This window comes from Falco naumanni, chromosome 6, assembly GCF_017639655.2.
Source record: "Falco naumanni isolate bFalNau1 chromosome 6, bFalNau1.pat, whole genome shotgun sequence".
Classification (NCBI taxonomy): domain Eukaryota; kingdom Metazoa; phylum Chordata; class Aves; order Falconiformes; family Falconidae; genus Falco; species Falco naumanni.
In genome coordinates, this window is record NC_054059.1 from 17,753,790 (window position 1) to 17,769,561 (window position 15,772).

Below are 15,772 nucleotides of genomic sequence, written 5' to 3' on the forward strand. Positions count from 1 at the left end.
CCCCCCCAATTGGAAACTGCCATGTTTGGACAATGGATTTTGAGACACTACAGTGCATAATTGTCCTTAGCTTTTAAAAATTCTTCTTAAAATTCTTTGTCACATTTTGAATAAATCATAGGTCAATCTTATTCCATAATGATAGGTATTTCTATAGCTATACCAACAGTTATTTTAAAGCTGAGAATTTTTCCAGTCTGTCCTGTTTGTAAGTGAAATTCTGAAAAGTTTGAGTAAGCGCATGAGGTCTCCAGCAGAACTTGAGTAGTGTGGAAAGGGAATTAATACAGAAAGAGCAGAGGTCAAAGACAGTGAAGTGGCAAAAGAAAGTGAGAAAACACGGATGAAATTCAGGGATGAGGAGAGTTAGCAAAATATCAGAGTTTTCTGAGCCAACACTGACAGTATCACAGAGAGAAGGGGGGAGTTACAAGATGGTAAGACTCAATGGTGGCTCTGGAAGCTACTTGCTACAAGTGAGAGACAATAGATTGGCCTAGGTAGTGAACCTAAGCTCACACAGTGCTTTTGAGATGCCTGTGTGCAAAAGCATTCTTCTTGCCTCTCATTAGGTACCTGGTTTGGATGTCTAAATGAGGCAGTTAATCTCCACAGGCTCCTAATACAGACATTTGAAAGAGGTGTGCTCCTTCAGAGGGCTGTTCGGAGAAGAATCCTAAATTAGGGCTTTTGCTCACCCTAGGAAAGGTATCTGTTTCTTCTTACTGAAGAAACAGGAAGATTTGTCTGTCTAAATCAGGCACCTAAGTTGTTTGAGACCAAAGCCAGAATTTGATGGTATTTCATTTAGTAATATTCTCGTCCAGTTTTATTGTATATTGCATATTCATTGCTCTAAAAATTCTGCATGTAGCTGCTAAACTGCAGACCTTCATCCAAGTGTATATGGATCTGACTGTTAAAAGATGTATTTGTGGAATCACTGCAATAAGGCATCTGGAGTTAATCAGCAAGAAGCCTTATTAGACAGCTCTGTTTATGCTTCATATGTCAGTTCTGCTGTCTGACAACCCATCTGCTAGAACATGCGTGCAATATGTTAACATTATCATTGTTAGATTCCAAATGGAAAGAGCTCAATCAAGTTACATCTGAGAGACAACAAAAACTGGAGGAATCTTCAAATTACCTGACCCAGTTCCAGACAGCAGAAGCTCAGCTAAAGCACTGGCTTGTAGAAAAAGAGCTAATGGTTAGCGTGCTGGGACCACTATCAATTGATCCTAATATGCTGAATACACAAAAGCAACAGGTTCAGGTGAGTAGTGCCAACATGCATTATTGATTTAAGTTTCTTCTGCTTATTTGCTATTAGCAAAGTACTATTTTGCATCTAGATAGAGTACAGCACAGTTCGTATGAGCCATTACATTTGTTTATCAGCAAATAGCTTAAGTCATACTTGACTACAATAATTACAAGAAAAAAATATCGTAAGAGTGAAGAGAGGTCAGGACAGCTAAAGGAGAAAAATGTTGAGGAGGTACTGATCCTCGGATATGTTGGGTCCTTTTTTTGTTTTGACCATACTGTGGTTTCTCTGTAGTCAAATGAAAATGTTCCTTTGGAGTTTTATTAATTTGAGTGCGCATTTAACATTGTATGGGCAGTCCTCGTGTGTAGTCTATGCTGTAGGAGCTAGCTTTTTGAGATCTTACTCGCTTGACTGTGCCAGTAGCTAATAAAAATATGAAGGCAAAGGAAATGCAGTGCTGTGAATAGATACGGGGCCAAGAGAGTGAAAGAAAAAGTATAATGAAGAAGTGTCATTTACTTACAGAAATACAGCAAACTGCAGACAAAAGAAACAAAAGTTAAATCAGACGAAGTTGCAGAAACTAGAAATTTTAATTTCAGACATTTCTATTCTGCCAGTTATTTTAAACTGTGACAAGAAATAGGATTTTTATTTTGCAAAAGTAATATGGAAGCTGACATATCAATATTGACTAAAATGGAAGTGTTTAAAACATGAACTATATTCTAATAATATGTGAAAAAGACTTAATACTGGTTTGTAAGTGCTTCAAGAATCTAGACAGCTGGCAGGAGACTATCATGTATCACCTAACAGTCCTTAAAAGTTGAACCTAATTGACTTAAAAGAAAGGGTTTGAAATGTTCTATAAAGTAAAACCATGGTATTTGTCTCTTCTTCTGCAAGCACTATGACTTACTGTCAAAAAAAACCCCAATGCTGGGAACCAGTGATGTAAACTTTTAAGGTCTTACAGTACACATTCAGTCATTTTGTGAATTATCCACATATTCTCTGTGCTATAATAATACATTGCATTATTATGTCAGAATACACCTTCTTTCAAGTTCTAACTTAAGACAAATACTGAAACTGTCTAGAAAAGATGACACTTTTGAAAACTAAACCGCGATTATTTTACTTGGTATGGTTACTTAATTACTGTAGTAACAGTATTCATTGTTTACAGATTAACACAATTCATTGTTTTACTTGTATCTGCTGAATGAATTTCCATTAGATGTGTAAATTGACCTCATTTTTTCTGGTTCTTTGATGTAAACTCTTGGAAACAACACAGTTTATGTGTAGAAAGTGCAATTATTTTGCTGTCTTTTAAATTCAGAGATCAACTATTCAATAAGAGAATTAGCTACAACAAATACTACATGATTTTTGTCAGAAGCGCTTTGCTGCTTTTTTTGATGAGGTAAAAAATTTTAAAAATTTTCTTTCCTCCCAGATTCTGCTCAAAGAGTTTGACACCAGAAAGCCACAATATGAGCAGTTAACTATGGCTGGTGAGGGGATTCTGAAGAGACCTGGTGAACATCCACCCTCCCATGAAATTGTAAAAGAGCAACTGGCAGCTGTGGCACAAAAATGGGATAGTCTGACTGGCCAGCTGAGGAACAGATGTGACCGAATTGACCAAGCCATTGTGAAAAGCACAGAGTATCAAAGTCTACTCAGAAGTCTGTCTGATAAGCTAAGTGCCTTGGATAGCAAACTAAGCAGCAGCCTGGCTGTGAGTACACAACCTGATGCTATGAAACAACAACTGGAAATTGCTAGAGAAATGAAGGAGGAAATAGAACAGGAAACGAAGAATATAAATGCAGCTCAAGCTCTTTGTGAAGAGCTGTCAACACTGGTCGGAGAAGAGTATTTGAAAGCAGAACTTACGAGACAGTTAGATGGCATCTTAAAATCATTTAAGGATATTGAGCAAAAATCAGGTTAGTATTTATTGAAAGAAAAATAGTAACAAAGGCATAAAGTAATGCATCACTTTATAGAGATGTTGAGTGAGCTGAGCCTAATGTCAGCTCTCCATCCAGTCCAACCCCCAAGCAGCTGTGCATGAGAATTTAGGAGACCCCATATCCTGAAAGGGTAAAAACAATACTTGGGATCTCTAGTGAACAGTTCAGGAGAGAAATTGAAGTGCAATAGCATGGCTGCTTTTCCCATCTCTTCCTTCAGGTGCACCTTCACTGAATTAGAATACCAAAAGAGGATGCTGTTCCTTGAGCTACCTAACTCTATAGGTGCAGAGTGTAAACCAAAATTGTAATTTTTGGCAAGCACCAGTTTATGGCTTGGTGAAATGGAGTGGTGTTTGCATAAAACTGCCCGTGACAGAAGGGGGCTGGTAGTCTGCAGCTTTCCCTTACCTTGTGAACAACAGAACTGAGCAAGTAGTACACAGCAAGCAATGACATACTTTGTTCTCCTTAACAGCCTCAGTTTTAGCTTTTTGATTTCTTTTGGTCACAAGGAAGTTCAAAAGATCTCCTTATGAATGTATATTGCCTGCAGGCCATGAGTTAGACACTGCTAGGTTAGATTACTTGAATATTCCCTGTGCTTACACTTCATTTTACCCCCAAAATCTGCCTGAATGGGATTAATGTAGACACAGACTGGCTAAGATCACCTCATTTGATTCATGTCCGGATGCCTTCACTGCTCTGCTGTAGTACAGGCACAAGTCTGTTCCTTGCAAGAAACTTGGTCGTGACTTGGTTTTCTTCCAATCGAACACCACATACTAACAACTACCTTTCCCTACATTAATGAGCATTCATAATAGAATCAATATTCTTCACTGAATACTAGCAGGTTCTGGTGATGAACCTCAGTGCTGTCTTCTGTTTTGCAGATAACCACGTTCAGGAGCTTCAGTCGGCATATGCCACTTCTCATCAGTTTCAGCAAATGTCTAAGGACTTTCAGGCCTGGCTAGGCAAGAAGAAAGAAGAGCTGAACCAGGCTCGTCCTGTATCAGCCAAACTTGATGCCTTGCAATCACTAATTGAAGAACAGAAGGATTTTAAAAAGACCATGACTGATCAGATTAGTTCATATGAAAGAATTGTTGCAGAAGGAGAAAGTATCTTACAAAAGACTCAAGGAGCGGACAAAGCAGCATTACAGTCCCAAATTGCAACACTCAGAAGTAACTGGGATGGAATAAATAAGCAGGTAAAAGAAAGGGAAGATAAATTAACAGATTGTCTGGAGAAAGCCCTCACATACAAGCAACATGTAGAAAATCTTCAGCCATGGATAGAGAAGTGCCAGAGCAACCTGTGTGAATTAAAGGTTGGCATAAACCCTGTTGAAATAGAGAATTCTGTTGTCCAGGTGAGGGCCTGGCAGAAGGACCTGGATAAACACCATGGGATGGTGGAGCTGTTAAACAATACCGCTGAAAGTTTGCTCAGTGCAAGTGAAACAGATAAAGAAATTGTTCAAGAGGAAACTAAGGTACTGAATCAGAAAGTGAATGTGGTCACAGAACAATTACATAAGAAGAGAGAATGCTTGGAAAATATGGCACAAAGGCTGAAAGAGTTTCAGGAATCATCCAGGGAAACTGAGAAACAGCTTAAAAGTGCGAAGGAGCATCTGGAAGCTCATGATTCACTTGGACCTCAGTCTTTCAGTAACAAACACCTGACAATGATGCAGGCCCAGCAGAAAGCTTTGCAGGCTTTAAAGCCTCATGTTGATTTAGTTAAAAAGCTTGCCCAAGACCTGGTGGTGGAAGCTTCTGATTCAGCAGGTGTTTCTGACCTTTTGCTCCAAGCTGAATCTTTGGAGCGGGAATACACTGATGTGAATCAGCAGGTTGAAGATAGGTGCTCATTCTTAGAGACGAAACTTCAGGGAATTGGCCATTTCCAAAACAGCATCCGAGAGATGTTCTCTCAGTTTGCAGGGTTTGATGATGAACTTGATAGCATGGCTCCAGTAGGGAGAGATCTAGAGGTACTGCAATCACAGAGAGAGGACATAAAATGTTTCCTGAAAAAGCTGGAGGATCTTATAATGAATAATGAAAATGCTAATAAAAACTGTAAAATTATGCTAGCCACAGAAGCTGAAGCTTCTCCCGATCTTGTTGGTATAAAGAGAGACTTGGAAGCTTTAAACAAACAGTGCAACAAGCTACTAGACAGAGCAAAAGCCAGGGAAGATCAAGTGGAGGGTACTATTAGCCGTGTTGAGGAGTTTTACAGTAAGCTAAAAGAATTTTCCAGTCTGCTTGAGAGAGCCGAAGAACATGAAGAGTCACAAGGCCCTGTTGGAATGGAAACAGAGACTATTAATCAGCAGCTGAATACATTCAAGGTAGGAAAACTTCTTTCTTAGTGCTATAAAGTTTTGCCACAATGTAATTTTATTAAGTATCTTTGTGAAAGGGATTGGTTAGGTGCAGACCTTGGAGGAGTCTGGTTTCACAGCAGTCAGTCATACCTGTATGCTTTGTACGTGTTTTAAATGGGATATCTTCTCATGCTCCAGGGAAGCTTTCCTTTGCTAGGGCTTGGCAGACATCGGTAACTTGCCACGCCAACCTGAGGTTCCTGCACCCCAGTTCCCTCTTCACCTCTCTTCACTATCTTGTTTCCTTAAGAGATCCATCTACCTTTTCTGTTTTTGAGCACTGTGTATGTCTCTCTTGTGATGTCTATGTATTACACAAACGTTCTTCTTCAGTGTGGTGTTTTAGACTATGGGTTCACATACCAGCCCATACTCACTTTGCTCGTCAGAGTAGTTTAGTTTTTCTCACATGGGTACAGGCTTCAGCATATGTGGGTTTAAGATCTTACTTTTTGCTATTTCTGTTCTGATACGCTGGCCAGTTTTACCTCACTGAATCCCAACTGGATTACCTGGAGACATCCTAGTAAGAAGAAATAGGGTAAAATAAGCCCCCTTTTATATTGGGAGTTTACTGTAGCATCCTTATCCATAGTGCAATTTGGAGCTTCTGTGTTCTTTTTTAATATGCCAGTTAGCAATCCTTGTCCAGCTCAAAAAAATGCATTGCAGTGATAGTGGGTGTTAATTGTGCTTTGGTGCTGAAATGAAGTACGGATATTTGTTTGGTTTAGGGTACAATAAATGAATTGTCAGTGCTTACTGGAAAGGTTTATAAATCCTAGATGTAAGCAGTGTTTGAAAATGATCATAAATCTCCTAATGGCTATATAGTAGCACTGAATATTCTGTGCTGCTTTGGTTTAATTTCAGTCTAATATTGATTCAGATGTTTGTATGACTTGTACATTAGTTCACAGTTAATCATAAAAACAAACCTTCATGACAGGATTTGATAAACCATGCTGTTAAAAAAATTACCTTGGAAAAAAGTCCTTACATGCTTGGCCCGACAGAGGGTGCATTTTGCTTGTTTAAACTAAGCCGTATTAGAAAGGAAAACTAAAAGGGAGGACTTTAATCTGGGGATTTCGGATGCAAGTTACTGTGAGTTTTGATGATCTTTCAGAATGCATAAATAGAGACAAAAATCTTGAACAAATAGTTACATTATGAGGAGATTCCATTAGATGCGAGGATTAAAATTGTGTGCCAGTCTGTCCTAACAAGCCTGTCTCGATTTAAAAGAGAAACAAATGTCTTTTCTTTGTATATGGTTAGTAAAACACTTTGGACATTGGAAAATAACAAAAACTCCTGCTGTCATTGCTCTTGCTTATGCTGACTGTACAGGATTTCAGTTGTAGCCAATTTGTGATCTCTAGTTTTACCGTATTTCTTGCATTTTCAAACATTAGATGCAGCTTCAGGTTTTTGTTACTGCATATATATATATAGAAGTAAGTATGTATATTTTTTTGGCAGCTGAGCAGTGCTTTAACGGGGAAGCAGCCTGATGAGCAGACAGCAGAAGAATCCAGTTCCCTGTGTGTTGTTTCAGTGTTGTACTTTGTCAGGGCATCGGACAAGACACAGAAATTGTACAGTTCAGGAGTGAGAGCCTTCTCCAGTCTGTGCAGCCCTGTAGGGAGATAGTGTCCCTGCAGCCAAAGTGCTTGTATGGTAAAAAGGCTGGAGAGGCGTAAAGGGGAGCAGTGATAGTAGCATGTTTAGATCCAGAAGTCTACTCTAGGATTGTATTTTTATTAGATATTTGTAAGTTTAGAAATATGTTTTGCTCAAAGCAACTATTTTAGGTCATGCTTTTGCTTATGAGTGAAAAGATAATGCCATTAAACAGGAGGTGGGAAATGAGGAAAAGGTGAAGGGCTTGTTTAAATCAGTAGAAGAGCAAAGGCGGGGAGTAAAGCAGCAGAGTGGGGAGCCTTTGAAGTTAGGAAATGGGAAGACCAGAATGGGAAGTTTTGCTAGGTGAGGGTGTTATACTGACAGCAGAAGGTTCAGGATCAACAATGACTCTGTAATATTCAGTGTGAGCGCTACTGGGGCACAGCAAAATTACCATAGGGTAATGTACCTCTTCTCCTCCTTATCCTTCCGCAGAGCAGGTTTACCTAAGGCAGCAAACTGCAGGGAGACTGGCTGCCGCAAATCCTGCTCCACTCACGGTGTATTTGCTCACGGTTGTGCACGTACACACACACAACCTGAAAATGTGGCTGTGGCCACAAAACCACAGTCTAGCTCCTTATGGCTTTAGCTTCTGTGGTCAAGTACAATCAATTTCTATTCCTCAAGAATGAAGCAAAAGAGTTGTTCTTTGGCAGATAGATTTATTCGCATGAAATCTTTACTCTCTTCAGAGAAGTATCTTGTCTAATGGGCCAGAGGTGATTGTGGTTTGACCGATTTTTCTGTACAAAGAGTTAGAGCGTTGTGCATCTTCTTGGCATGACATTAAAATGCATAGTTATTTTTAAAAAATAAGCAGGCTTTGAGTTGTGTGTGTATATATATATATATGAAATATGTATGTATACATACTTGTTTTATTTATATTAATTCTTTGTAATCTACTTATTCCAGTCAGTATAGAGTGTTAAATGGAAAGTACTTGTTGTCAAACTATATTTATTTACAATGCAGATACAAAATTTGCTTTCTGTAAATGAAAATCTCCAGTGGAGTTCATTTGAAAGGAGAGCCATGATTCTTATTTCACAAAATACTCCAGGAAGAGTATAATCAAATGAAGAATTTATCTCAATTAATGTAAACCACACAAAATTAATTACTATTTAACCGACCTTTGTTAGGTATTTTTTTCCCCAAAGTCTGCGTGCAATGCATGGATTGGTACTAAAAGGAAATCTCAGTAAATTAGGTCTGTTGAGGTACGTGGAGCCTGCCACCATTCTTCAAAAGCGAAACAGAAAAGAATTGTGCAAATGGACTGAACCAAACGCCCTGGTTCTGGGTAGTCACACAGTGCTAGGATGTTTGTGGTAGAAGCGGTATTTGCAGCTAGTTTCTCTCAGAAACAGAGAAAGAAAACCCCCAGAAGCTGAATTATTTTACTTCCTGAAGCCTTTGCACAATTCTTTGGACTGCCATTAAAAGGCATTCTTCTTGGTAAAACCGACATGGCACTGTTACAGCTTTCATCAGTATATGGTTCATTTGATTTTTGCTTTCATTTTTGGAACAAAAGTCGACGTAGTCATTAGAGCTTGCCTTCTAATTGGACTTTATGGGAATTTTTAGCTAGCCTGAGTATTCCTGCCAATGAGCTTGAGCTGAGATTTTAATTGGTTTATGTTATAGAATCATAGAATCGTTTAGGTTGGAAAAGACCTTTAAGATCATTGAGCCCAACCACTAACCTAGCACTGTCAAGTCCACCACTAAACCATGTCCCTAAGTGCCACATTTACACATCTTTTGTTAGGTATGTGGATGTGTGTCCTCTGATTTTCACTTTGAAGGCAGATAATATTGGAAGAATAATCAGAGGTTTCTCTTTATGCTTAATAAGAAACTGTAAGTGTTGCACTTCCCATGCACGGGTTTACAAACCCTGGAAGAAGATACTTGCTGTGGCATTTACTTCAGTTAAGGTCTGTGTTGAAAAGCCAAGGTAAAATAAGCAAGTGTTTAAACTTTTCTTGAAGTAGTGTGTTTGAAAGTGACTGATGTGTCATATGAAAGTCTTCAGTAGGTAAGGTGAAAAATGGTAAGATATTTTTGAAATGTTAATACGGTTGTTTTGCCATTGAACAAATACAGACCAATTTCAGTTATATACTTCCCCTATAAAATGGTGCGGCACTCTTTGAATTCTGTAAGGATCTGTTTGTGGGTGGTTTGAGTGAGAATAACCACAGGTGACAGGAACTCCAAAAAATGCTTTTCTCATCTTTACCATTATAGTATACATTCTTAGCTAGAGAATCCAGAGGTGAGTATCTGGCATAATTTTAATATTATGGCTGCTAACCAGGGAGGAGGAAGAGGGAATGTCTCACATGACTTCAGTGTTTTGATACGTAGCTGACTCTGTATCCAGTACATCAACAAACAAGAAGTGTGGTGTTTGTATTTCTTGCATACTGTGTATCCTGCCCGCTGCTTAACGTGGAAAGCTCCAGCTGATTGTAGTTAATGCCTTACGTTCAGTTTTAGCACTAAGTGCTATATGCTGTCCTTAAAGGGAGGTCTGAATTGTCACTGTAACTGGTGGCCGCTGTCACACAAGCAGCGTAGGTTGGTCGGGCATGTGGTGTCTAGTGGAGCAGAGCAGCTTAGTCATGACAGCTTCTCTGTGCTGCTGGTGAGACCTGTGGGCCTCCCAGCCCTTCCCCTGCGTGATGATGAGCTAGATGCCAAGTGTTGAACAGTACTTAAAAGACACAGATGACCCAAACCCGAATCTTTGTCCTGTTAGACTGTTTTTGTGCCCCTGTAAATCCCATAAAAAAAAAAAAAAAAAAAAAGTCTTCCAAGTAATAGATACTTTCCCCCAACATTTTGACGTTTCTTTGGTGAGGGCAGGGTGGCCGCCCAGTCAGGCACCGCCACCCCGAGTTGCTCCCTCAGAGCCAGGAACCTGGCCGAAGACCCACCGCTGCACCGAGCATCTCTCTGCGTGCCGGACGGAGCAATGTGTAGCTGTGCCACTGCACCAGGCACAGTGACCTGGTCACTGAACACGCGTCCGGGGGATTTTTTTAAAACTAACGCGCAGATAAACTTTCGATTTAACTGTCGTGTGGATGCGCCCAGTGAAGTGATGGCTTCGCCGGAGGAGCGGTTGAGAGCGGTGCCTGTCGCTGCCGGGATTTCTCTGGGGAAGGCGAGCGGGCTGGCGCCGCGGGGCCTCACCTGGCCGGGCGGGCCGGGGGGGCGGCGTGGGTCCGCCTGCTGCCGCGCTCCCGGCGGCTGCGGCGCTCCCGGGCGGGCCGGGGCGCGCGTGATGTCACGGCCAGGCGGGCCGTGCGGCCTCCCGCCGCCTGCCCCCGCCGCCCGCCACCGGCGGGGCGCTGAGCGCGGAGCGCAGGGGCGCGGCGGGCTGAGGGGGCGCGGGGGAGGCGGGGAGCCCCCGGAGCGGGCAGGCCGGGAGCAGATGTTGCCTGAAGAGCGAAACGGGGCGTTTCTTGCAGCTCGGCGCTGGGAGGGCGCCGCCGGCCCGCGGGAGAGCGCGGCGAGCGGGGGAGCTGGGCGGCTCGGCCGGACGGTGCGCGGCGGCGCCGGCTGAGGGGGCTCGCCCGCCCCCGGCCCCTCGGAGAGGGGGAGCAGGGAGCCAGGGCCGCCGCCGGCTGCGGCTCGGAGCCGGGACCTGCCGCATGGGAACCTGCCGTGCCTTCGGGGGGACACGCCGCGCTCGCTCGGCGTCGCGGTTGCCTTAAACAGCTTTCCGGGATGGTGCTGGGACAGTCGGGCTGAAACGTTTGTTTTCCGACTGTCTGCTCGAAGGACGCGTTGGCTTGGCTGCTGGAAAGTGATGTTTTCCTGTGGGACTCGTGGAAGCACCACGGACAAGCCGGGTACAGGAGAAGGATAAGCTGCCTTTCGGATCAAGGTTATTTATAGCTACTGCCAAAAAAGCAAAGGGCTGGTTTATTATTCTCACTGTTCTGGATTTAACTTATCCCCCCCGACCCTCCACCCCCACCCCAAGATTTTCTCTGTGCCTTGGCCTGGACCGTACAAAGTCACTGTGGATTTTGTCTTTTTAAGCTGCCGCACCATGTTTTATTTATAAAGGAGAGGGACTCTGCAAACCAGTTAAAGGGATTACAGTTAAGCCATCACCTACAGAAGATAATATGCTGCCTTCTGTAATGCTCGTTCATTCGGAAGACTTATTTGGGAGATTTCAGATACAGATTCTAACCTGGAAAAATAAGTGAAGCCTTCCATGGAGTGTTTGAAATATTTGAGCCACTGCTCATTTTTGCTGTACTTTGGTTTTCTGTGACGTTGGAAGATTTCTGTTACTTTCTTACTGAAGCACTTTTTTTTTTTTTTTTTTTTTTTCCTTTGGGGGGGGGGGGGGGGGAGGCACGGACCTCACATCCAGGTAAAGTTTCTTTTAAACTCATGCACTGATTATGAATGACCTCAGCCACCTCATAAGTTATGATGTGTATTTTGGATCTATGCATCTTATGCTAAGGGCAAGTTTACTGTAATTCTTCAGATGCTAGTGTTTTTTTAAATGTTTCCCCTGTATCCATGAAAACAGAGGTATAGTGGTGTACTTGTGTGAATACTTTCAGGATGGGGAAGCCACTTAGCAGGCCAGACTGCCTGCGTCAGAATCCCCCGTGTGTTGGGAAAGGGGAAGAAGATGAAGATCTAAATATTGAGGACTGCTATGTGCCCCAAAGGTCCATCTATGACACTGTGCGGCTGAATGAACAGATCGATTCGGGCTCCAAGGGCAGCCTCTCCTCGAGGCATTTCACAGACCGGACCTTACCCTACAGTCACAGAACACTGGACATCAGCACTTTGTGCTCCAATGGTGCCCTTACTTCTTCCAGTGTTTTTGAGCTCCGAAGCCGTGAAGCTAACAAGTTAGATGAAAAAATGATCTTTGATGCTCTCAAACTGAACAGCGATATAATTCGGACAGCTGGATTACCAAAAGCAAAGTCTCACACAGAAAAGAAGGAGCATAGGCGATCATGGAGAATGTTTGTTCCACCCAACTTTTCAGATTACACAAATAAAAGTGAATGTTTCTTTAACGAAGCTACAGATGTGTCAGACACAGCTAGACTGGGCAAATGCAAATGGGGTACGAATTCTCTTACTTCGGAAGAGGACGATTCTGGTTTATGCAGCCCTCTAACAGAAAGGGAAGAAAAACAAGATACACTGTTAGCAGGGGAGCAAACACAAATACAAAGTTTATCTTCTGCAGAAGATATTCACGCAGTAGGTCAGTTCAGACCATGTTTCCCAGCGACTTACAGAGAGCAGCAAACCCCACTGTTTGCAAGCAGTAGTGTCCCTGTCCCTGTCAAAGAAAGCTGCGGATTGGCTTTGCGTGACATTGTACCCTGTGGAAATGTAAAGCAGAGCAATGCACAGACATGTGAGTGTGATCAGGAAGATATGGGGGGGAAATGCTCTCACCTACAAGGATTCAAAGAGAAAACTCTGTCACAGGAAGATTCTCTCCAGGGTGGTGGACAAAGTGTTTCCCTCGGCAAAAATGAAGTGGAAAATTCATGTGAAGTTCATGAAAAAATTAAAACACAAGCCACAACAGTAGAGCAGGATTACATGGATGATGCATCTCCTCATGTAGATGTTTATTACACGAATGTTGCTGTACATACGAGTGACTTGGATTTAGCAAAATGCGTGGTTTTATCTGATACAGAGGAATCTGGTATAGCATGTACAGGCTCAAATGAAATGGCATTTTCTGTGCAACAGCTTGAATTAGATAGTACTGTAAACTGTCCAAAAGCTTTCCCAGGGAGAAGTAAAGGCAATATTTGGACTACTGGCATCCAGGAAACCTTAGATACAGTCTGCAATGGCCTATTGTCTAACAAGGTAATTAGAAAAAATATATCCATAGATTTGTGAAATAGTTGTAATGCAGCCTTACAGATAATTTGTTTAAAGCTTTAAGTTTTGTTGCAAAAATTTAATTCTTTTAAGTAACTCGGCAGATGCAGTGGTCAGTGTCATTTGCATAGCACACATGGATTATCCAAAATAGGTGAGATGGTCAGTAGAGAAAATGAACTGGGGGCAAATTCTGAGGGATGATTAATTCCAGCTGTGCAGGGCAGGATTATTTATTGTCCAGCTGGTGCCTGTTACTCCTGATGTGGAGTGCCTTCTCCCGCGTGCAGCCATGTCGGTGCTCGGTGTTTGTACAGAGTGTGGGCTACAGGCAGTGCCATTCAAGGGCAGCTACAGCCCGTGTGCTCAGCCTGAGCAGCCTTAGTCATCATCAGGGTATAAGCAACAGTATCAGATCGTTGTGGTTTCCAAAGCAGGCGGATTAAAAGCGAACTGCCTCTTCTGAAAGCTGCCTTTTGCGTTTGTGTGCCAGAAAGCAGATCCGACGTTACAGTAGTATTTTACAAGTACGGGATCTTGCAGTGCTTTGCAAGTGGCGGATGAGGTAAAAGAGCAAGAAGTGAAGCTTTGTAATAAAGAAAGGGTGTTTATCGGGTCTGTAATTTTTTTCTTCCCACTCTGGTTGAAATCTGAGATACTTGAAGCTTTGTTGCTAAGTTGTTCTGGTAAACTTTGGCCTCAGCAATAATTGTAGTTTATTTTTAAGCTTCTCTCTGCAAAGAATGCATGTGTTTTTAAAGGGCAGATTATGGAGATCAGTCCTGTCTGTGGCAGGACATTGCTCTCAAAAGATGAGGCTTTATGGCACATAAAAGAAGAATTTGTTATTGATTCTGTGTGGAAATATTATTCTGCCTCCTCCCTACCCTACAGTCAAGAAAAACACAAGCGTTTTCCTTTTTCTGGGAGTAGCCAGCTGGTTGCACTCTCAGTTTTCATGTAACCACAGGCTTACAGTTTTTATTTTTTGTTGTCCACAGGAACAAAATTCTTAGGGGTGCTTGATTTATTTAACCCCTCGAGTTTAGTGTAGTTGCTCTAGCTTCTAGGTTGACTTGTCAAGCTGATGGAAGCATGCTCAGCCACCTGAGGTCTGCTGCTTTAAAAGCAGTCACTTGCCACGCTGTTTAGTGCAAAAGAAGAGTCACTGGTAGGTTCAAAGTGATCCTTGCTTTTCAGGATGCTGAGAAAGGTTGCTTTGAATGTGCTAAGTGTACACCAAAACTGTTACTGAATGCTGCTACAGAAATAGAAGGATTTAGGGTCAAAAGTTGAGCATTCTTTAGCATTGTTTATTCATTGGTTATTTTTCACTGGCCTTCGTAATTAATTCAGGGGCTTCGGGCCATTTTCTGATCTCATTGACACTGGTGTCAGTGCAGCCTAATGCAGCTGAATACAAATGCAGATTTACATTGCTGTTGCTAATGGTAATAATCTGGCTCTGGAAAGCTTAAATACCTGAGAGAGTAAAATAAAGCAAACAGAGGACTGCTCAAACTGCTGTTTGGGTGTGGTCAAAGCCCTGGCAATTTGCAAGAATATCCCTCTGAATGAAATACTGTTCCGGCAGCATTTGTAGTGCCTCCTCCTCACTTGTTACCATTATATTCTCCTAAGAACCACCTTAAAATATTTGTTCCTTCACTGCTTCTGTAACTTAAAACTTTTGCTTTTGTCCTAATTTGGAAAAAAATGCCCAGTTGTCTCCCTTGGTGTGTGTGGGGGTGTGTGTGTGTGTGTTTGTTTATTTGAGGACAACTTAACTGCCCTTCTGTGCCATTTTTTGGTAGATTTTATAGATAGATAATTAAACAGATGAGTTTCTCTAGTATTGAGTTTTTTCCTCTGTTAGAAGTTATTGCTTCCCCCTGTCTAAAACTACACATGGAAATGTATGTTATTTTCCCTCTGGTGTGTTCCATTTACTCTGTTTAGATTGAGTCTTCTATTTAGATTTATTTATTTTTTAAAAAAAAGGTGCTCATGAGGAATGGTTTCCTTTCTTTTAAACACCAATTTTCAGCAGGGTTTTTTTTGTTCCAGACTGTTATGTAAAGACCAGAGGCATATATTTTATATCAGAAGATACGTTTCATGTGTGTCTGATTTCAACTGCAGGTATTCCAGAAAGAAGAAATCGAACCCCTGCAAGTAAAACAGCAGGAGGTAAATTGGTTGGGTCAAGGCCTTATTCAAAGTGCTGCTAAAAGTACCAACACCGAAAACCTTGAACGTGACCTTGAAGATGTCAACACCCGATGGAAGACTCTTAATAAGAAGGTTATTATTTTGTATACAATTCTGCTTTTGTTGTGTTCTGCTTTTTGATTATTTGGTTGCTGATGTGTTTTAAAATACAGGAAATTAAATATTCACTAAGAATGTGAATTATATTACTTTACACAATCACTTTGTTGGTCGTTCTGAGGACAAGATTTTTATCACTAATAGCCAGAGGTGGTATTA

General features: G+C 41.7%; 1 protein-coding gene across 9 annotated transcripts in view; it reads left to right on the top strand.

Annotated features, from left to right (window-relative positions):
- The window catches only part of DST (dystonin), a 302,875-nt gene that overhangs the window by 219,749 nt on the left and 67,354 nt on the right, over positions 1–15,772 (top strand). For all 9 annotated transcript variants that reach the window (XM_040599286.1, XM_040599277.1, XM_040599279.1 and 6 more), the window contains 4 exons: positions 1,080–1,279; positions 2,742–3,237; positions 4,164–5,638; positions 15,425–15,586. In XM_040599286.1, the coding sequence (XP_040455220.1) occupies positions 1,080–1,279; positions 2,742–3,237; positions 4,164–5,638; positions 15,425–15,586 (2,333 nt within the window). The remainder of the gene's footprint in view (positions 1–1,079; positions 1,280–2,741; positions 3,238–4,163; positions 5,639–15,424; positions 15,587–15,772) is intronic.